Genomic DNA, 22,847 nt, shown 5'->3' with positions numbered 1-22,847 from the left:
CTTTGAAGGAATGAGGAGAGCATACATTTAAAGGAGTGTTTCGGGTTAGTTTTTGGGCTTCAGGTATTAAGAAGGTAGTTGCAGCTAAGGCCTGGAGATGAGGCGGCCATCCGAGCGTGATGAGATCAAGTTGTTTGAATAAGTAAGTTAGAGGTCCCCACATGTCCCCTCGTTTCTGGCACAGAATCCCTAAGGCATGTCTGCCGGGGTCCAGCCCCAGCTGATCCAGGGTATTCGAAGGAGAGATGGCATAGGCGAGGGTCAGGAAACAACTGCTTAATTAAATGTTAATTAAGGATATAAAGAGTAATAGAATAAGGATAGCTCAGTAGGAAAATTCAGTGGAGAAAAGAGGCTGAGTAGCTTGGTTTACGCGGGAGACCAATAAAACTTCAAGACAAGAAGTTTGCACCACTTACGTAGGCCGCAGGCGTCCTTCCGTTCTCCCGAAGGAGAGGAGACACTGAGGCCTCCCCGGTCGGATCTTAGAAGCCCAGGCATAATTAGTAAGCATGGTAGGTTCCACGCTCCAGATGGAGACTCAGCCAGAGTGAGAGATATGGGGAGACCAGTCTTTTGAGGAACTGATCCCAATTCTTTATTTTCCATGGTCTACTTTTATACACTGAGATGTTATGCGAAAGTCACGCGGGGTCAGCAGTCCTGACTTTTATCAAAGTCAGGTGCTTCATACAAATGTATACAGAGGTCTTAGGGGTGTTACATCATCTTCTGGCCAGGGGGCCTGCTGACAATTTATGACCCTCTCCTTGTGACAGCGGTCAGTCAACCAGGACATTTATTTCTCCAGGGGTGATTATTCTTAAAACAGATGCCACCCAAATAAAGTTACATTCCTATAAGGTGAGGGTGTAGTGGGTTTTAGTTAAGGAAAGAATTTACTTAGCCTAAGGTCTAACGTGATTTATATCAAAGGTTAATACTTATTTCTTCTATATATTCATTAATGTGTGTAAGGGCAGGGGATATGGGGACTTAGCAGCAAACATTGGCTCAACAAATGAAAAAACCCTTCACCAATACAGTTTCTAATCAGCCCATTATACTTATACTAATAATTTGCTAACTTCTCTAAAGAACCTGTTTTTAGAAGGTTTAAAGCTTCTCGTGCCTCTCACAGTTGGGAGGCTGTGAGCAATCACATGTGGCCGGACAAGCCTGTCAGGCAGGCTAGAGAACCTTCAGAGGAGTTTGTAGGTTAAAACACTCTTGTCACACCCAGGAGTTTTTATTAACTGGAGCTCTAGGTTAACTCCTTCTGCGAAAGAGGTGGTGGGGGACAGCCCCCCCGTAAAGTCAGAGGTGTAGGTGAGAGCACAAAGTAGTAAAGTAGGCAGACTCTGGTTTTGGGGGTAGATGCTCGAGAATTTCCAGGGGGACTCCTGAGGCTCAATCCCGCCTTTGCGTATGCCGAGCCTCCTTCCTTATGACCTTTGTCATGGGCGGAGTTCCTCACGCTGGCTCCCGGCAGTGATAGAATTCCAGTTGAGCTCTTCCAGATCCTGAAAGATGATGCTGTGGAAAGTGCTGCACTCAATATGCAATATGCACTCAATATGCAACATGCCAGCTCCCGGCACATGTCCTTGTCGAGAATGTACAAAAAGGAAAAAAGGCCGGAGGGTTCCCTGGGAACCCAGAAAGGACGATAGTCTATGGTGCCCTAGAGTACCGTCGAGCTTACCTGGGCTACTGGGTCAGGTGAGAATTCGTGGTGGATGGAGGGAGGTCGAATGGCAAAAGGCCTCTGTCCTAGAGTTGGTTGGTCTCACGAAAAAGAGAGTGGAGTGAAAAGAGGAAGAGAGAGAAAGAGAGAGAGAGAGGCCAATATTCCTCGGGGTACATGGAAAACTAATAAAGTTCTTACACAGAGCTTGTACCGCTCACGAGGGCGCAGGGCGTCCTCTCGAGGAGGTCTTGAAAGCCCAGTGGGAAAGTGAGCTCAGCAGGTTTCCACAATCAGAAGAGCTGGCCATGGAGAATGAGAATGAGAAGGAACCTCAAGCTCCCAGGTTTCAGCACCAAAAATGTAAGGTAAGGGAACTAGAGAAGGCGAGGTTTGGGAAAAGAACGAGACCAGCACTTTACAGGAACACATCATCTTTAATGAGCCAAGAAGGGGCAGCAGTCAGATTAGTGAGCTACTGTGCTAAGTCAAGAGAGTAGGTATATATAGAAAACAGGTATATGCAGAGATACATCGTTTTGAAGGGGTCTATTTTTCCTCATGATTATTTTTGATTAGTTAGCTTTCAACAACTGGGGCAAGGAATTCCTGAGACCGGTCAGAAACTGAGATCGTCTGGGAGCTGAACGTAATCAATCTTAATATCCATTCCTTTCTTTGGGGGAGAAAGTTCTTTATTCTGTATAGAATGGTGGGGAGGACCTGGAGGGGAGTTTTTACTCTAGGCTATTTTGAGCCGTGTAGCTTTCCTTCAGCAACCCACTCCCTATTCTTGCCTGGAGAATCCCATGGACAGAAGAACCTGGTGGGCTACAGCCCATGGGGTTGCAAAGAGTCAGACACGACTGAGCAACTAACACACACATTACTGAGACCTGTTCAAGTGAGACAAACATTGTAGCCAGGTTTAAGGCCAAAAATGGCTCTTCTTACGTCAAGAAAGCCATGCCTTGTTCCCTCTTTCTGGGGACGCCCTACCCTATCTACATACAATGCTTCCTGTATTTTTAATTTTCTGTATATTATGATGTTTGGGTGTTGGGGGCCGGCATGAGGCACTCCGCCCATGGCAAAGGTCATGAGGAAGGAGGCTCGACATACGCAAAGGCGGGATCGAGCCTCAGGAGTCCCCCTGGAAATCCTCGAGCATCTACCCCCGTAACCAGAGCCTGCCTACTTTACTACTTTGTGCTCTCACCTACACCTCTGACTTTACGGGGGGCTGTCCCCCATCACCTCTTTCGGAGAAGGCGTTAACCTAGAGCTCCAGTTAATAAAAACTCCTGGGCGTGACAAGAGTGTTTTAGCCTGCAAACTCCTCTCAAGGTTCTCTAGCCTGCCTGACAGGCTTGTCCGGCCACATGTGATTGCTCACAGCCTCCCAACTGTGAGAGGCACGAGATGCTTTAAACCTTCTAAAAACAGGTTCCTTAGAAAAGTTAGAAAGCTATTAGTGTAAGTATAATGGGCTGATTAGAAATTGTATTGGTGAAGGGTTTTTTCATTTGTTGAGCCAATGTTTGTTGCTAAGTCTCCATATCCCCTGCCCTTACACACATTGATGAATATATAGAAGAAATAAGTATTAACCTTTGATATAAATCACGTTAGACCTTAGGCTAAGTAAATTCTTTCCTTAACTAAAACCCACTACACCCTCACCTTATAGGAATGTAACTTTATTTGGGTGGCATCTGTTTTAAGAATAATCACCCCTGGAGAAATAAGTGTCCTGGTTGACTGACCGCTGTCACAAGGAGAGGGTCATAAATTGTCAGCAGGCCCCCTGGCCAGAAGATGATGTAACACCCCTAAGACCTCTGTATACATTTGTATGAAGCACCTGACTTTGATAAAAGTCAGGACTGCTGACCCCGCGTGACTTTTGCATAACATCTCAGTGTATAAAAGTAGACCATGGAAAATAAAGAATTGGGATCAGTTCCTCAAAAGACTGGTCTCCCCATATCTCTCTCTCACTCTGGCTGAGTCTCCATCTGGAGTGTGGAACCTACCATGCTTACTAATTATGCCTGGGCTTCTAAGATCCGACCGGGGAGGCCTCAGTGTCTCCTCTCCTTCGGGAGAACGGAAGGACGCCTGCGGCCTACGTAAGTGGTGCAAACTTCTTGTCTTGAAGTTTTATTGGTCTCCCGCGTAAACCAAGCTACTCAGCCTCTTTTCTCCACTGAATTTTCCTACTGAGCTATCCTTATTCTATTACTCTTTATATCCTTAATTAACGTTTAATTAAGCAGTTGTTTCCTGACCCTCGCCTACGCCGTCTCTCCTTCGAATACCCTGGATCAGCTGGGGCTGGACCCCGGCATTTGGGCATCTTGAAAACCCTTCTGGCTGAGGAGAAACTACCCACCCCCCCATGGGCTGGTCAATTCTCAGACAGCATAAGGCCCAGCTGGGAGCATGCCTTTGATATGCAGAAACAAACCAATCCAGAGCCATAAGTGGCAACATTCCCCTGCCTTCACCATTCTAGAAACAGGGACCAGGCAACCAGAGACCACCCTTATAACATAGAGCCTATAAAAATCATTCAGATTTGCCAGTCCTAATCTGTTTGCCCTTCCCTGTCTTGTCTTTCCACAAAAACTCCAGTAATGGCCATGGCCTCCTGACCAAACCTGGTGCTTCTCCATATGGCCCTGCATGGGGTGCCATGGCCTTGTCTCTAGGACCTAAGTGTAATAAACTTTGTTTGCCTGAGCCTCTCCTGTATGCCTGCTACTGGTGGCGGTGGTGGGTTTAGTCCGTAAGTCACATCTGACTCTTTTGCAACCCCACAGACTGTAGCCCTAGATTCCTCAAATTCTGAGTGCCACGTTTGTGCACTTTATCATGGGCTAATTTACCTCAATAAGGCTGTTAGGCATTAAGAAATTAACATGAATAGAAGCTCTACGCTCCTATTCTCGTATTCCGAAATAGTCTTGTCCTCCCTACTTGGAGCCCACCGTGGGCAAAGTTTGACTGTGTTGCAGAGTCTGCTGCATGGTCTATAGATGGTTGAAGACAGTGACTCTTAAACAACTTGGGTCAGGACCCCCATCGATATTTTACATAAACACTGCAACTCAGAACAGAAGTCCCCAGTTACTTGTGGGTTTGCTGAAAATACTACACGGGAAATTCCCGAAATAAACAATTTCTAAGTTTTCAATTGTGCACCAATCTGAGCAGTGTGATGAAATCTTGTACCATCCCACTCTGTTCTGCCGGGGGGTAAATCATCTGGTCAGAGAATCCATGCTGTACACACGTGTATACACTACCTGCCTATCAGTCACCTAGCAGCCAGTTTGGGTTATCAGATACACCATTGTTGTTCTGCAGTGTTTATTTTCAAATAACCCTTATGTAATAATGGCTCCAAAGTGCAAGAATAGTGATGCTGACCATTTGGATATTCTCTAACTGTGCCTCATTTATAAATAAACTTTATCATAGATACATAGATACATACACAGAGGAGAGAACATCGTTCAGGGTTCCGTGCTATCCACAGCGTTAGGAATCCACTGGGGATCTTGGAACGTATACTCCCCAGATAAGGGAGAACCTGCTTATTTAACTTATATGCAGAGTTCATCATAAGAAACGCTGGGCTGGAGGAAGCACAAGCTGGAATCAAGATTGCTGGGAGAAATATCAATAACCTCAGATATGCAGATAATACCACCCTTATGGCAGAAAGCAAAGAACTAAAGAGCCTCTTGATGAAAGTGAAAGAGGAGAGTGAAAAAGTTGGCTTAAAGCCCAACATTCAGAAAACTAAGATCATAGCATCTGGTCCCATCACTTCATGGCAAATAGATGGGGAAACAGTGGAAACAGTGGCTGACTTTATTTTTGGTGGCTCCCAAATCACTGCAGATGGTGACTGCAGCCATGAAATTAAAAGACGCTTACTCCTTGGAAGGAAAGTTATGACCAACCTAGACAGCATATTCAAAAGCAGACACATTACTTTGTCCACAAAGGTCCTTCTAGTTGAGGCTATGGTTTTTCCAGTGGTCATGTATGGATGTGAGAGTTGAACTATAAAGAAAGATGAGCACCAAAGCATTGATGCTTTTGAACTGTGGTGTTGGAGAAGACTCTTGAGAGTCCCTTGGACTGCAAGGAGATCCAACTAATCCATCCTAAAGGAAATCAGTCCTGGGTGTTCATTGGTAGGACTGATGTTGAAACTGAAATTCCAATATTTTGGCCACCTGATGTGAAGAGCTGACTCATTTGAAAAGCCCCTGATGCTGGGAAAGATTGCAGGTGGGAGGAGAAGGGGACAACGGAGGATGAGATGGTTGGATGGCATCACCGACTCAATGGACATGGGTTTGGGGGACTCCGGGAGATGGTAATGGACAGGGAGGCCTGGCACGCTGCAGTTCATGGGGTCACAAAGAGTCGGACACTACTGAGTGACTGAACCAAACTGACTACACAATGGTGCATCTATGTTTCAGAAACAAAAGTTCAACATAACAACCTTTACTCTTACTACTCTGATTTTTTTTATTCAATCCAATCCTATCTCTTCTACATTTCTCTTTTTAAACATTCATTAATATATGGCTGCAAGTGGACTTTCTCTGGTTGCGGCAGGTGGGGGTTACTCTTCATTGCCATGCGTGGGCTTCTCACTGAGGTGGCTTCTCTTGTTGCGGAGAACAGGCTCCAGGTGCACAGACCGCACTAGACGTGGCTTGCAGGCAGGTTCTGTAGCTGTGGCTCCCAGGATTAACTGCTCCAGCTGCTCCGGGGCATGTGGAATCTTTCTGGACCAGGGATCAAACCCACGTTGTCTGCACTGGCATTCAGATTCTTGACCACTGGATCACCAGGGGAGTCCTTTCTCTCTCTTTAAATGCTGATCACAACCCCCTCTGAATAGATTTTATAACTCACTAATAAGACATAAGCTTCAGTATGAAAGATTCTGGCTTATAGTATTGGATATAGATCAATATAGTAAATATATTAAGTAGCACAACATATACAGGGAAACAAAGAATACTGATAAATAAAACTGCAAGTTTTTCAGGCCAGGGTCCTGGTTTTTTCCCTCCCTTCAACCATTTGTGGCAAAAATCCCAAAGAATGTGCAAAAGTAACCATGAGCCTCAGAATAGTTGGCCCCCAAAAATGAACGCTTTCATAAGTGAGTCCCCAGACATCTGTGGGATCTCTGGAGGACTTCTGGCTGGGGTGGGCCTCTGGGTGTGATGTCTGCATCAGCAGGCCCTGCTCACGATGCCCATGGGCAGCACCAAGGGGAAAGTGGATAGCAGAAGAGAAACTTCCACCAGGCCCAGAATCAGGAACCTTAGAGCTAGAGTTTTGAGGTCAGCTAACCTTTCAAATTGTGGTGCTGGAGAAAACTCTTGAGAGTCCCTTGGACTGCCAGGAGATCAAACCAGTCAATCCTAAATAAAGGAAATCAACCCTGAATACTCATTGGAAGCTCCTATACTGAGGCTACACGATGGGAAAAGCCAACTCATTGGAAAAGACCCTGATGCTGGGAAAGATTGAAGGCAAAAGGAGAAGGGGGTGACAGAGAATGAGATGGCATCACCGACTCAATGGACAGGAGTTTGAGCAAACTCCAGGAGATAGTGAAGGAGAAGGAAGCCTGGTGTGCTGCAGTCCAGGGAGTCACACAGAGTCAGACACGACTTCGCAACTGAACACACACAACACAACCTGGTGGGCCCCAATCCATGGACTAAAAACTCCTCACCTTCTCTCACCCGGGTCCCTCCCTCAACTGACTGAGGGGGAAACACAGTGGTTTAGCGCCTCAGGAACTGTGCCCTGCCATGAGCAATCTGAGGGATCATATATTAATAGAATGTTGCATTCTTCTTCCTCTTGCATTGTCTCAAAAACAGTCATAACTACTGTCAGGTAGCCTGGTAATTGGGTCTGTTTGTTTCTGGTTTATTGCACTGCGACCTCCTTTCTGAAATGCAAAAAGCTACCAATGGTGGTCTGAAGAGAGCATAGTGAAGGACAAGATGTATTTAGCATGGAGTAAGAGGGTAGTAAGTGCAGGATGTAGTTTTGAGGAAAGCAAATTAGTTACCGATTATAAATTAGGAACACAAAGTAAAAACTAGGAATAATCAGGTCTGCTCAAGGTTCTTTTAGTCTTCTTTGTTCTCAAGAAAGGGAAAGAAAAAAAGAAAAATTCATTACTCTTTTTTTCCTTTTCACTGCTATAGGATCAGTGGTTAAGAGCACAGCTCCTAGAGCCAGATCAACAGGGTTCAAGTCTTGGTTTGAGACTTACTTGCTGTGTCACTTTGCAGAAACTATTTACCTCTCAGTACCTCAGTTTCCTTATCCATAAAATGGGAATGACATCACTACCCATCTCATGGGAGAGTTATGAGAATTAAATGAGATAGTGTTTGGAAACCCTCTGCACCTGCCTGGAACAGAATAAATGCTCTCACTTTTAAAAAGCATCATTAATCTTCCTTGAGCAGCACTTTACCTGCTAAAAACACTTGGGTGAAACTTTTATGGCCCAGAGTCTAGTCAACGGCTTTAAAAATCCAACTTCAATTCTCTGTTGAGCAAATAAAAGATTTAAATTTTCACCATAAACTAAAAAGCCACATTGTTGTTCAGTCGCTAAGTCATGTCTGACTCTTTGTGACCCTATGGACTGCAGCATGCCAGGCTTCCATGTCCTTCACTATCTCCCAGAGCTTGCTCAAACTCATGTCCATTGAATCGGTGATGGTATCCAACCATCTCATCCTCTGTTGTCCCATTCTCCTCCTGCCTTCAATCTTTCCCAGCATCAGGGTCTTTTTCAATGAATTGCCTCTTCGCATCAGGTGGCCAAAGTATTGGAGCTTCAGCTTCAGCATCAGTCCTTCCAATGAATATTCAGGGTTGATTTCCTTTAGGATTGAGTGGTTTGATCTCCATATGTTAGTGTTATTAATGAAAATGCAACTAATATTTTTAGTGTGGACTGCTGCAGGGGCTACAGGGCAGACAGGGTTCAATCTCTGTCTTGGAGATACTGACAAAAAGAGCGTATCTGACTTTGTCAGAGACATGGGTTACAAGAGAGGAGCATATCATCCTAAGGCCTGAATGAAAGGGAAGGTCATACCTTGTTTAGAGAGCTCTGAAAATTTTAAGATGGAAATTTCAGATGGATGATTTAGAGTTTGAGATGGACTTATAATGAAGGAGGGATTTCCCAGTAGCTCAGCTGATAAAGAATCCGCCTGCAATGAGGAAGATCTGGTTTCGATCTCTTGGTTGGGAAGATCCCCTGGAGAAGAGAAAGGCTACCCACTCCAGTATTCTGGCCTGGAGAATTCCACAGACTGTATAGTCCCTGGGGTCGCAACAAGTCAGACACAACTGAGTGACTTTCACTTTCACTTTATAATGAATGGAGTGACAAGGATCTGGGAGGGTGGATGTCCCTTTCAGTGAGGACACAATTCAGGTCACAGGAGCAGAAAGGCATATGGCATATTTGGAAGCACTTTAACTGGAGAATAGTTGAGTCATAAGAAATACAGTATGAAGAGTGTTTGGACCATGGAGGAGTTTCTGCAGTAGATACCAAGGAATCACCAAAGCCTCTTTGGTAAAGAAACATAAGCTTGGGGTGAGCTTCTGACGATCTCATAGTGACACGCAGGATGGGCTGGATAAAGCAGCAGTCCACCCTAAAAGGCTGTCATCCTCAAGTGGATGAGACTTAATGAGAAAGGATCTGACAGGAAGAGAGGGAACCATGGAACAAGCATTGCCCAGGCAATACTCTGAGTCACAAATGATTTGCTTTGTGCGGAAAAGATGAAATTTCAAATACAGCTCCAAGACCTGGAAATGACAGTGGTGTTAATAAACCATTCATTCATTTAACACATATCTATTAAGATCATATACTGAGCCAGTCACTGTTGAGATGGCAGGGATAGAGCTGGGCACAAGGGTGAGCTTGTATCCTCAGGAGCTAATCTTCCAGGGCTCATTCTTGACCTGAGAATGGAAATTTGAGGAATATTTACTCAAATTTGAGGAAGAGGGAAATGAAGTACAGAAGGCAAAGAAGAAACGATCAAAAGGCAGTAAGGGAAATGGCAGAATAGAGTGCCTCAGAGCCAGGGAGGAGAGTCACGAAGAGGAGGCTGCCAAGAGAAATGAGACTTGAGAACCAGCAATTCCCACTGTGGTTTCCTGGGCTAGACCTTCAGCCTGCTAGCTGGTTCTCTGCCTCCAGTGCTTTCCCTCTTGACAATCCTGAACATGGCAACCACGGAAATGTCCCTCCTGTGTTCCAAACACAAATCCCTCAGGCTGGCATTCACTTCAACTCCTGCCTTGTGACTTTGTCTATCACTATTGCTGTTCTCAATCTCCGAAACCTTTAGCTTAAGTCAAAATGATTTTCTCCCCGTCTGCCTCATTTGTTCTTGGATGGAAGCTGGATCGGACAGGAGATACCAAAAGAGCCAAAAAAACCCCCACAAAACTATGAAAATAGCCCACCATACATGCTCAAGCGGGCAAAAGAGCATGATTTTGAGGTATTTTTAGTGTACCTTTGGGTATGAGGGTCTTCCCTGGTGGCTCAGACAGTAAAGAATCTGCCCACAGTGCTGGAGACCCGGGTTCCATCCCTGGGTTGGGAAGATCCTCTGGAGAGGGGAATGGCAACCCAGTCCAGTATTCTTGCCTGGAGAATCCTATGGACAGAGGAGCCTAGAGAGCTGCAGTCAATACGCAAATAGGGTCCGACACAAAAGTTGGACACGACGAAGCGACTAACACTTTCCTCTTTCCTTTCTTGGATATGAGAGTGGGTGCAGACAAAACAAATACTGAGGACGTTATAAAGGATCAAAGTTATGTGGAACACTTTTCACTGGAGATACACTTGTAAAATGTCTTTGAAAGTACACTGCACCCTTGAAGCTCTACACAAATATTTCCAAGGTTGAAGTAACCTAGCATTAGCCAAGCCAAAAGACAAGCGATCTTTGTATTCTCTAACTAATATGACTTGCTGCTGCTGCTGCTGCTAAGTCGCTTCAGTCGTGTCCGACTCTGTGCGACCCCAGAGACGGCAGCCCACCAGGCTTCCCGTTCCTGGGATTCTCCAGGCAAGAACACTGGAGTGGGTTGCCATTTCCTTCTCCAATGCGTGAAAGGGAAAAGTGAAAGTGAAGCGACCCCATGGTCTGCAGCCTACCAGGCTCCTCTGTCCATGGGATTTTCCAGGCAAGAGTACTGGAGTGGGGTGCCATTGCCTTCTCCAATATGAGTTACGAACAGCAATAAATATAAAACTTTTAAAAAGCGAATGAATGAGTGGCCGCCTGATCTAGCGAACCCGCGAAACCGCCAGTAGACTAAAAGCTAACACCGTCCATCGTACCAGAAGGCCTAAATCTCGGAGCAAAAGGACTACATTACCCACAAGATCCTGCGCGGCGGGCCAGAGGTCCTGCAGGGCATCCTGGGAGAAGTAGTCCCCGCGTTCCATAAATTGCTCACGCACGGGGCGGCGGGAGAACTGCATACGCCATCATGGTGGTGCCCCGTTGCCGCGCGTTGTTTCGCTTCGAGTTTTGTCCGGGGCGGGGGTCTGGGCTTTAGGCTGTAAGTGGGGTCGGCGGCCGGGGGTCTCGGGAGGGACGAGGCGGGCGTAGGGACTGTGTGGGCGGCACGGCCTGAGGAGGGCGAGGCGAGAGGGTGCTCGGGCCGGCCCCGAGATGCGGTGTTCTCCTGGCGTGGGGAGCTGCGGTTCCGCGCCGCGGGCACCTCTTCCGTCTCGCGCCCGTAGGCTCCGCGGTTGCTTGGAAGGACTTGAGGGCCTGGCCTCGGCCTTGGCGTGGGGGAGACCGGAATCCAGGCCACGCGCTCGAGGCCACACGTTCACGTTCCATTATTTTTGTGCTTTTTTTCTGAGGAACGGATTGAAAAGAAAAATTTTACTTCAGCGTTTCCTGTCACTTTGGGCTAGGCCCTTTGCGTTTCTCATCTTCCAAGGAACCCTTTTCCACACTCGATGTGAGTGAGACCTTGAGCGGATGCTTGACGCCCCAGGAGCTAATATCGAGATCACTGGATAAATATTGTGAGCCTTTGAGGCCCGACGACTTAAATGGCACTTTCCCCCCCTCCAGTGAAACTCCGGGCTGTCCAGCTTTGGGGCCGGTATTAAATTCCTGTAGGGATTAATTTGTTCTGTTTTAACTTTTTTAGCTGTCCCAATCTGGTACAAGGAGTGTGAGAAGCAGAGATTTGGGGAAGTGATTCACGGTCCCCAGGCTCTTGTCAACGCTCAAAATCTAGGATTGACTTTGCCACCTCAGCGGATTAGGTGTATTGATGGGTTTTTTGTTTGTTTGTTTGTTTTTTCACTAGTGATATCAGTATGCCTTAAAAAAAAAAAAAAACCGTCATTTATTGTTGGCTAAACCCTATAGACTAAATGCCTTTCTTTCATTATTTGATTTTTTTTTAATGATCCTGCATGACAGTTGTTATCCCATTTTTACATGGAACGCAGGTTAAGGAACTCGCCCAAGGTCACACAGGTAGTGTGGAACTGGGATGAAAAAAATTCAGGTCTTGCTGCCTCCAAAGCCCAGACTTCTTAAGGAGCAACTTAAAATCTCCCAAGGGGTAGATATGGGGAAATTCTGTTTTAAAAATAAAGACATTTATATAACGTCATATTTTTTTAAGGGTAGTATTTAGTTTCACAATGTTTGGGGACCTATTTGAAGAAGATTATTCCAGTGTGTCAAATAATAATGGAAAAGGGAAGAGATTAAAGACCAATGCTTTGGAGCCACCTGCTCCTAGAGAATTCACCAATTTAAGTGGAATCAGAAATCAGGGTGGAACCTGTTACCTCAATTCCCTTCTTCAGACTCTTCATTTCACACCTGAATTCAGAGGTATGATATGTTACATGCATTTGGCTAGTAATATGTACCCTCATCTCTATATGTAATTAATCATGCAGAATCACAAGTAGATGAATTATTTTAAATGTGTATTCCACAGTATGTGTTCATTGTTCCTATGAGGGACATAAATTGGTAATTCTCTGCAGAGAAATGTGAAGCTTAGATTATGAATATTTTCTGTATGATCACAGTAATGTTCAGTAACAAACTAAAAAGCAATGTATTTCTTCTGTAACTCCTTCCTGTAATTTAGAATATGGGGCTTCCCTGGTGGCTCAGTCGTAGAGAATCTGCCTCCCAGTGCACGAGATGCAGGTTTGATCCCTAGCTGGGGAAGATCCCCTAGAGAAGGAAGTGGCAACTCATTCCAGACTTTTGCTGAGAAGTCCCATGGACAGAGGAGCCTGAAGGGCTACAGCCCATGGGGTGGCAAAAGGGTTGGACCCGACTTAGAGACTAAATAGCATAATTTAAAATACAACGTAAAGACAATTTTGTCATGAGGGCCAATCTTCATTATTGTTTCAGTATTTGTATTTTTTTATCTTCTCAAAGTAATAAACACTTAAACCAGAGTTACTCAATGCACTTATATGCTTCTCTTTGGAGTGGGGAGGTTTTGTCATATTAATTCATACAAACTACAGTCATTTATCTGCAATTCTGAAATCCAGAAAATTCTAACAACATGATCTAATAATATGAACCTGTTTGGCCTCAGACTTTGACCTGATGTGAAACTGTTTCTAGTCTTAATTATCTCACGTGGGTCATACATTTTTTACAGGAATATTAAGGTTAATATTGGTTAATAGATACTATTAGTCCCACACCCTCCTGGGGATGTAATGTTAACATATATAACCCTTTTTTCATAGTAACTTTCTAAAATCTGGAAATTCTGAATTCCAGAGATACAGGGTGTTAGATAACAGACTATGTGCAAGGAATAGAAACCCAGTCAAAATAGTTCAATTAATAGATTTGCTTTAAGAATCTAGGGGGAATCTCCTAGAAACCACCTACAGGAAGCTACCTTACCTGCTTGGACCCTTGATTCCTTGCCCCTGGTTTTCTCCACGTTTGTCCCCAGATCCCTTTGCCAACTAGCTTCCTCTGCAGCAGTGTCAGTCTTAATGTTCTTCTACCTTCACATTGCCTTGGAGGGTCTCCAACTACAAAGCTCCTGTAGCTCAGCTCCTCACATGTCTCCCTATTCTGAGGATAGACATCCTGGCTTTTATTCACTGTCTCACCCCCTTCCTACCACTACCAAATGTAGCAAAGTTTTGTGATGTTTTTTGTTGTTTCTAAGCTTACAAAGACTTCCTGCCTTCAGAGATTTGGTGTGAAATTATCATCAACCCCTTCCTAGGCCCTTCTAATGGTTTGAATTGAATTTGGGATTTAAGAGTGTTGCATCTCATCTTGGACTCCATCCACTCCATCAGAATATCCGCCCCCCCCCCCCAATGCATTCAGTAATTCCACCATTAAAAGTTTGCAAGATGAATAAGCAGATTCTTAAGGAGGTTAAATCTTTCCTAAGTTTTAGTATAATTGAAATTAAAAGCAACTTGAAGTAGAAAATTAGCCTTTAAAGGAGACTATGTAATTGAGTAACTTTGCTGTACTGCAGAAACTAACACAACATTGTTATATAGTTGTATATAAATCAACTATACTCAATAAAAATATAAAAATAAAAATATTTTTATAAATAATCCAAAAAGCCTGAGAAAGGTGGTTGTTTTGGAAGGCAGGCTGGTCGCTGAGAGTACCGCTAAGCAAGGATAGGACTGAAAACCCCAGGCCCTCCTCTAGCAAAGCAGGTGGTTGGCCAAGCACATGGGTTGACACGTTAGTGTGACTTGTGCACTTGTAAGGCTTAGCATGAATCCTGATGCTCATTGATGGGGAAGTGTAATTTGGAAAAGGGTAAGGACTGACAGAATGAAGGGAAACTTTGGAATCCTTTTTAAAGAAGCAGAACTAGCTTTGGTTCCCCTGTACTCCCAGGTCAGTGTAGCTGGGAATAGTAGGAGATGATTGTAAAAGTCTCTATGGTTTTTATGATTTAACCTTTGTATATACAACCTTCATGTTTTTTATTTTCCAATTCCTGCTGGGAACTCAGGAAGAATGTAACAGTAATCACTAAGGCAGTAGTGGTTTTCAGTGCAAGACAATATCTGTTCCATCCCTTCTCCCTCAAGTATATCAGAGTCTCCCAGTAGGAGTTCCTGTCTGAATACAGACTTCCCAACGATTCAAATGTGCCCCATTGGATGGCATTCCTAGACACTGAATTAAAAGAAAATGCTGGAGACCAGCAGTGGGTTACCAACTTTTCTTTTCCAGGTAAGCTCACTGCCGTCTGCTATTACCCCTGATGCAGAAAAGATATTTTCTTACCAAAAAAGAGAAAGGCATAATCTCAGAGTTAAAGGTGCTCCTTCTTATGAAGGAGTGGTTGGCAGTCTCACCTGTGGCTTGTAAGTGTTGTAATCCTATTAAATATTTCCTAATTCTACTCATGTGGCCTTTGGAACCCATTACCATAGGCAGTCGGAAGCCACCAAAGATTTATGGTGTTGCAGGGTTTTTAATTGTATGATTTTCCCTTTACAGCTCTCTCATATTGAAACCTTAGCTTCTACTTTATAGTCCGTGGTCAAAAGTAATGTTGTTGCTGTTGTTTAGTCACTAAGTCCTGTCCGACTCCTTCACAGCCCCATGGACTGTAGCCCACAGGCTTCTCTGTCCATGGGATTTCCCAGGCAAGAATACTGTAGTGGGTTGCCGTTTCCTTCTCCAGGGAATCTTCCTGACCCAGGGATCAAACCTGCATTGGCAGGCAGATTCTTTACCACTGAGCCACCAGGGAAGCCTCAAAATAAAGCTACCAGAAAGCAAAATGTGTGGTGTAGGGATATAAATATTGTCATAATCTTATTTCTGAATCTTTAGCTGATTTTTACTTAACTGGTTGCCTTGGCTTTCTAAAGCAGTTTTCAAAAAATGAAATAATGTCATTTACATCTCTTGATTCTACTTTTTTCTTTAGAAGCTTTATTCTCTCTTGGCCCGGAAGAGCTTGGTTCGTTAGAGGACAAGGATAAACCTGATGCAAAGGTATTAAATCCATGATTTACAGGGGATTTTTGAAATATTAAGGAGATGATTTAAGGAAAGAATTAAGTTCCTTATTCATAGAAATAAGTAATTTTATTAATTACCAAATTATACTCTTTATTTTAGAAAGCACTTTGCCCTCTACCTTACTGGTAAGGGAATTTCCCTTCTAGAGAATTGCTTTCCAATTGTAATGCTGCTACTGTTTTATAGACAGCCTCACTCTCCCCTGAGGAGATATTTGCAAATCATCCACACCAAAAACCAAAAACCACTACCAAAAAACCCACTTAATGCACTTACATGTAGCAAGAACAAAAATAGAGACCATTATTCTCTCAGTCTGGTATTCTGGAGATAAACTGAGGAATTGGCTTACTATAAGTGCATATCTAATCATGTTCCTCCCTTGCTTAAATATCATTCAGAAATTTATCACCCCCAGACTACACTCTGTACTTATCTTAGTAAGAGTTTCATGATCAGCCCAGTGTCTCTCAAACTCCATGTATGGCAAAGAGCCTGGTTTTTTGTTTTGTTTTGTTTTTTTCTCAATCTGTTGCAGATCAGACTTTTGTTATAAAGAAATGTTATGACAATGCAAAATTGCCATAAAGTGTCTGGCATATTCTCACTTTAGATATTTAAGTCCAGTCTTCAGAGCAGGCTCTGAGCAGCATTCTCAGTGACCCAGCCCACACCACAGGAGCAGAACAGGTGTGGTGCCGGCAGGAAGAAAGCAAAGGCAGGGTGCAGCCGGCCCTGTGAGATTTTTGCGGCTGGGAAGTTTTCCATAGGGAGTATGTCTGTATCTGAGCAGTTTTGGAAAAAGGATGAAATTGTTGGACACTTAAGTTCCTGTCAGTCTGATTAATTGGGTGGTTTATTAGGGCCGGTGTGGGTTTTAATATTAATCTGTACTATGCCAAGGTAGAGAGCTCCAGGTAGCTAAGAATTGTATTGAATTAGAATTTTCAAAGAAAAATAAATGTGTTCATCATTCACAGTATTCGTAAATTTTCTCCTGAGTGAACTAAATCGACTAGGAGATAGGAGAACACTAGTACACAGTTCTTTTAAAAATGCCCAGCCAACAGTTAAAAGATTTCATCCAGGAGCGCGTTTGTTTCTCATTCAGGTCCGAATCATACCTTTGCAGTTACAGCGGTTGTTTGCACAGCTTCTCCTCTTAGACCAGGAAGCTGCATCCACAGCTGACCTCACTGACAGCTTTGGGTGGACCAGTGATGAGGTACGAAGGTCAGCTTTCCAGGGAAATATTACCAGCAATAAAGAGTGAAACTGGCTTCATGTTATCTAGCTTCCTTTAATTTTATCTTATGGTCTCAGGATATTGTTTAAATATTTACTTCTAATACTACACAATTACAAGCCAGAAATACATTTTAGACATTTGCTGTTACTCAGGATTTTATGAATGGATGTCATTTGGGATTGGGGAAAGGGGTTGTGGATACAGGGGAAAATGTTTATAAGAGCTGGTTTTTATCATTTCTACCCTTTGTACAGTGTAGTTGAGATGTGATACCTGTTATGTTAATGGAAAATTGCCATTTTTATAGAAAACCACTTACCAACTTAAAAAGCTGACTGGCAATTAATATATCTGCCTTTATGTGTTTAAATCTGGATATTCCAATTTTGAACATTTTCTTCAAGCAAAACAGTGAAATCATTCTTGGCAGGTCTTTTAATTTTCCCTGTCCTGCCTTTCTCCTGACTCACTTCATTTTCTTCCTGTATCCTACTGTGTGTGTGGCCTTCCTCCTGGTTTTTTTTTTTTGCTTGCACTCCTAAAGCGTATTTCACTATATGCAAACACTAAACCTGTGCAGCACTAAGTGAAGATGCACACTGTCAATACTGATGAGCTGTTAGCTGTACAAAGTCAAAATCAGGTCTTCACTTTTTTATGAAATAGATGTATTTTTGTAGAGACGAAGGTATGGGAGACCACCACAGAATTTAAAGAGGCAATGATCAGGATAAGGTTATGTTGCCTTCAGAAATAAACTGTGGACTCTTGTCTTCTAACCAGTAACACTAATTAACTGGACGATGCTATGTGGTTGAAAAAGTCAGGTTTGGGCTTGGAAGTAAAATAGGGTATAATATATTCCCTGAAGAGTGTATGTTACGTTTCTGGTGTAGGGCAGGTGCTTAGAGTGAATTCCTTTTTCTTTCCTTGTTTTAAAGGTATTGTCTTAAATTATTGAGATATAATTCACATACCCTAAGATTCACTCTTTGAAAGGGTACAAGTTCAATGGTTTTTTAGTATATTCAGAGTTGTACAAGCATCACAAGGGTTGTACAATGGTCACTACAGTCAACTTTAGGACATTTTTTCACTACCACCAAAATAAACCACGTACCCATTAGCAATTCCTCCCCAGCCCTGCGTGCCCTTTCCCTGAGTCCCTGGCCACCGTTTTTCTCCTCTGTCTCTGTGGATTTGCCTCTTCTGGACACTTCACAGAAATAGTTTCATATAATATGTGAACTTTTGTAGCTAACATCTTTCATGTAAAGTTTTCAAAATTTATTCACGTTGTAGTATGTTTCAGCACTTCATTCCTTTTTATTACCAGATAATATTCTATCGGATGGATATGCCTCTGTGTTTTGGCTTCTTTTAACCTAGTCATCAGTTGATGGATTTCTCTCTGCTTAGATAAAGAGCTTCCTCTTGTTGCCTTCATCCTTCTTAAAGATGTGAAAACCTGATTGATTGATTTCTAAATAAAATCTTGTAGGAAACCCTCTCAGACTGACCTGCAGTGGTAGAGAGGTCTTGGAGACACCTTTGCCAAACTTAGGATTGTTCAGAAACAGAGCTTGAAACTTCCGCAAACTTTCTGTCCCATCAGAGCCAGTGATATTGGAGAAATTTATATCACCTAGTATCTTGTGTGTCAGAAACTGAGAAAAAGATCTTAGGTCCCACATCTTTTTCCAGCTTTCATCCCTTTATCAGCTTCTCTTCCCATGAAATGTACCTTCAAAATCATCTTCTCAGCCCACTCCTCTGCACCCTCCATTTGCTCCTCTCCCTCCTTTCTACCCTTCCAGTCACAGTCACTCACGGCGTCCACGTGCCAAGTCCAGGAGATACTGCTCCACTCCCTGCAGCCCTCAGTAGTGGTGCTCACCACCCTTGCTGATGTTCCTGGTCCTTCCTTGGGCTCCTGTGCTGGTTCTTGTGTTCGCCACTCCTATATGTTGGTGTGCCCCTTGACTTTGGATTTATAAATGGTTCTCGTCCTCTTCACACACAGTTTCATACAATGATTTCTCGGTGGCTTTCAAATTAATCTGCAGGTTAAGGCAAATACCATCAGAATTTTTCTCCAGGCAGTGTGTTAGTCTTGCTTTGTTGGTCCACATGTCAAAGCAGTAAGCTCTAGTTCTTCTCAAACGCTGATAATTCAGTGTTTACCTGTCCCTCTGATCTGTGATTTCTCTGTGCACACGCTGCCTGACTGTTCTCTGCCTGTTCTGTTCCTTCCTCTCCTCTCCTCTCCTCTGGCACAGCCATGTATGTGGTTTCCTGCCAAACAAATGCACTTTCCTGTTCTCGGGTGACTTGAGTTACATGTACACACTGAACACCATCTGTTTGTTTTTTCATTTTGTAGTAAAAGTGAGAATAGGTGGTGATCTCTTAGCCTGCTCTCAGCTCATTTAGCTTAGTCATCCTTACATTTGATGGAGGCTTGCCTTTGGATTTCTAAATAAGTCTTGTGTTTTTCAACTAATATCACTTAAAATCTGTTTTTAAAATTCTGAAGCACAAAATTACATTTAAAAGTTACCTGTTTTATAGGAAATGAGGCAACATGATGTGCAGGAACTGAATCGAATTCTCTTTAGTGCTTTGGAAACTTCTTTAGTTGGAACCTCCGGCCATGACCTCATCAACCGTCTATATCACGGAACCATTGTTAACCAGATTGTTTGTAAAGAATGTAAGAATGTCAGTGAAAAGCAGGTGAATATGCAAGAGTATTTTAGTAATAAGTTAAATCATAAATTATAATTCATGTAATTAAATCTGTGATCTGTACCATATGAGGATTAATGTGCTTATTACTATAAATAACCATCACTTTTTCCCTTGTACTCTAGATGCTCCCAGATTATAAATTTATAATCCAGATTCCTCCATGTAAACTGAAAGAAGTAGATATCTTAAGATAGAGCTTAAAAAAAAAAAAAAAGATATAGCTTAAATCTTCTATTTAGTGCTCTAATATTTAGAAAGTAGATTTGGGGAATATTTACAGTAGGGACCTGTGGCATCATGAGAAAAGCCAGTGTCGTCATGGGTCAGTGGTTGGAATATCGTAAAGAAAGTCACTTGGGTAATAAAAACGGAAAACACTGAGGAATGTTTAACAAATCTGTAATTAAATATTGGATTTAGTTTATTGACGTCCCTCAGAAAGCTTGTTCATATGTGTGTGCTTATGTTTAAATATTATATATATAAAGCTATCATAATCCTGTTTAAACTGGTGTAACCTTCAATTATTTGTCAGAACAGATTGTCCATTTTATGTAGTTAGAAATTTGCTTATGTAAATTTAATAATCACTGCTTGCACTACAAATCTTATATAACAAATTATTTCATCACTGAACCATTGTCCTTTAATAAAAACCTTCTTTCTTATGGCAAGATTTATAGAAAGTTTATATGTTTGTATAAGTAAAAAATTAAATGCCATTTTCTAAGTGTTGCATTAATTGCCTTTTTGAAGTATATATATATATATTTTTTCTATATATTTAAATGAAAGTATTGGGCATAAAAAAGACTTTTGAGCCCTTATTGTGTATCATAATAGATTTGGCCAGCCTGGTTTGGAAATATTAAGATGTTATGTGTATGTGGGTTACTATATGATTGACCACTATTATGTAATGATTCACAAAGTAATTTTAAAACATAATGTACGTGAAGGCACATTATAAATTAGGCATTAACTTTTCACGTATCTATCTTGTAAACCATGTATAAACGTTAGTCTTACTGCTTTGGAATTCCACCATGAGCTAATTAACTAGTGCTATTTTATGATCCCCATAATCCGTCAAGGTAATGCTGTTGCACACACACACATGCAAAATTATAAATGTGCTTTCAACTTGTCAAATTGTGTCTGTTTAATATTGGAAATATGTTGTAATTCAAAGGTAATTTTAGAAGAATTAGTAGACTCACATTTTAGAAAATATCCTCCTCTTAATTTCCATGAAAATACCTTTATGTCCTGGCTGAAAATAATTTTTTTTCTTAAACTAACCCTAGCAGAAGAGGGGGAAGCAGGGTTTACAATAGAGTCCAACCATGGCCTTGCTGTGCCTGCCTGGAGACTAACATAGTACTAATGAACTGCACATACACTCTTCTCAATTCATGCATTCAGTGGTTTATTTCCTGATAAAAATAGGTTTTATTGTATCTATAGCGAACTCGTAAATTGGCTCCTGATATATTTTAAGCTGAGTTATAATTTGCTTGAGAAAGAATAATTTATTGTTATGAATCTTACCGTATCTAGTTGGGAGACCTATGCCTTCATATATAGAAAAGATATATGTGTTTTAAAAAAGAATGTATGTGTGATTATTCCCAGTGTATGTTTGAGTTGGTGATCTGTTTGTGAACATCTGTGGAATTGTATTTTCAATGTTATGTTCATGTATATTTCAGGAAGATTTCCTAGATCTAACAGTAGCAGTCAAAAATGTATCAGGTTTGGAAGATGCACTCTGGAACATGTATGTAGAGGAGGAAGTTTTTGACTATGACAACTTATACCACTGTGGAAACTGTGACAGGCTGGTTAAAGCAGCAAAGGTAAAGATAGACCCCTGCCTCTTGTGAGGGTGTGCAGGTAGTGCTTGGAGCAGGAACGTGTGTCAAGTGAAGTCACCTTGTATGAGATGTACATGAAGCTTTTAATCAGTAATAAGGATTGAGAAGACATGTCTTTACACTGTATATATTTGTATTTTAATTTTTTTTACAGTATTTTTTAAGCTTTCAACCTCACAGTTCATTCAACTTCTTACTCTCCCGGGAAAAATTTATTGTAGCTCAGTGTTTCTTAAATAAACCTTTTTTTTTTTCCTTTGGAAGTTACTATTATGAAGAAGGCAATATATTTTTATATCTGCCAACTAGGAAGCTTGTTGAGCTTTCAGTTTTTTTGGTCTGCCACTATGAAAACAGAGAGCTTTATTTTTTGCATATGCAGTTATTGTACAATATTGATATATATGTTGATAGGTATCTTCCTTGATGCTAACAAATCTAATATGGCTTTTTCTTCTCCCCCCATTGAAAGTACCTAACTTGACAGGACTTGACAGAGTATATCAGGGTTTTTCTTCCTACAACAAGCAAAATATAGAAGAAAAAGAAAACAAGATTTAAGCAACTGATTTATTGTGCAACGTGGCATCAACTCAGCTGCTATTATTATCTGTAGTAGGAACTCTTTCACTGCTTGTGGATGATACGACAGGCTGTTCATTAACCTGCTAACCTTGAACTCAGTTGAACCAGTGGTTATTGAACCCTGACTTAAAGAACTACCACAAAAGATTTATCTTTGCAGTTATTCTGTTAAGACAGAGTGATAGCACTATTCCTAGAGCTGACAATATTGGATTTTCCAACAAAGAAAATGAGGGTTGATTTAGACAGCACATGGTATTGATTTGGATCTTGGAGATTATAGGTGAAAATGTGATAAAAACAATAAACTCCATGCCTGTAGCGTTCACAGTGGGATCTGAAACCAGGATTTGAAAACAATTTTATATTGTTTAATATTTATTTCCATCTAGCCTTTGCCCTTTTATAAACCCAAAGAGAAAGGCTTATTTTTTGCTTACTTATTTTGTATTTCCTCGTTGGTATTACAACTGCAACTTAATAAAATAAATATAAAATTTAGAGGATGGAGCATCATGGAAAGACAAATACAT

The 22,847-nt window shown here is 42.0% G+C and overlaps 1 protein-coding gene across 11 annotated transcripts in view; it reads left to right on the top strand.

The window, feature by feature from the left end:
- Positions 1–11,237: 11,237 nt before the first annotated feature.
- The window catches only part of USP40 (ubiquitin specific peptidase 40), an 83,880-nt gene continuing 72,270 nt past the window's right edge, over positions 11,238–22,847 (top strand). For 7 of the 11 annotated variants that reach the window (XM_044945306.2, XM_025289184.3, XM_044945308.2 and 4 more), the window contains exons 1-6: positions 11,238–11,371; positions 12,464–12,678; positions 15,758–15,825; positions 16,964–17,077; positions 19,673–19,837; positions 21,565–21,711. In XM_044945306.2, the coding sequence (XP_044801241.1) occupies positions 12,483–12,678; positions 15,758–15,825; positions 16,964–17,077; positions 19,673–19,837; positions 21,565–21,711 (690 nt within the window). In that variant the 5' untranslated portion in view covers positions 11,238–11,371; positions 12,464–12,482. Of the gene's footprint in view, positions 11,372–12,463; positions 12,679–14,827; positions 15,052–15,757; positions 15,826–16,963; positions 17,078–19,672; positions 19,838–21,564; positions 21,712–22,847 lie in introns of those variants that run through there. The other 4 variants (XM_025289182.3, XM_025289180.3, XM_044945305.2 and 1 more) reach the window with 4 other exon arrangements.

Source organism: Bubalus bubalis, chromosome 6 (genome assembly GCF_019923935.1).
Source record: "Bubalus bubalis isolate 160015118507 breed Murrah chromosome 6, NDDB_SH_1, whole genome shotgun sequence".
Lineage (NCBI taxonomy): Eukaryota > Metazoa > Chordata > Mammalia > Artiodactyla > Bovidae > Bubalus > Bubalus bubalis.
The sequence above is the reverse complement of the archived record's forward strand: the minus strand, read 5'-3'. Positions and strand labels throughout refer to the sequence as shown.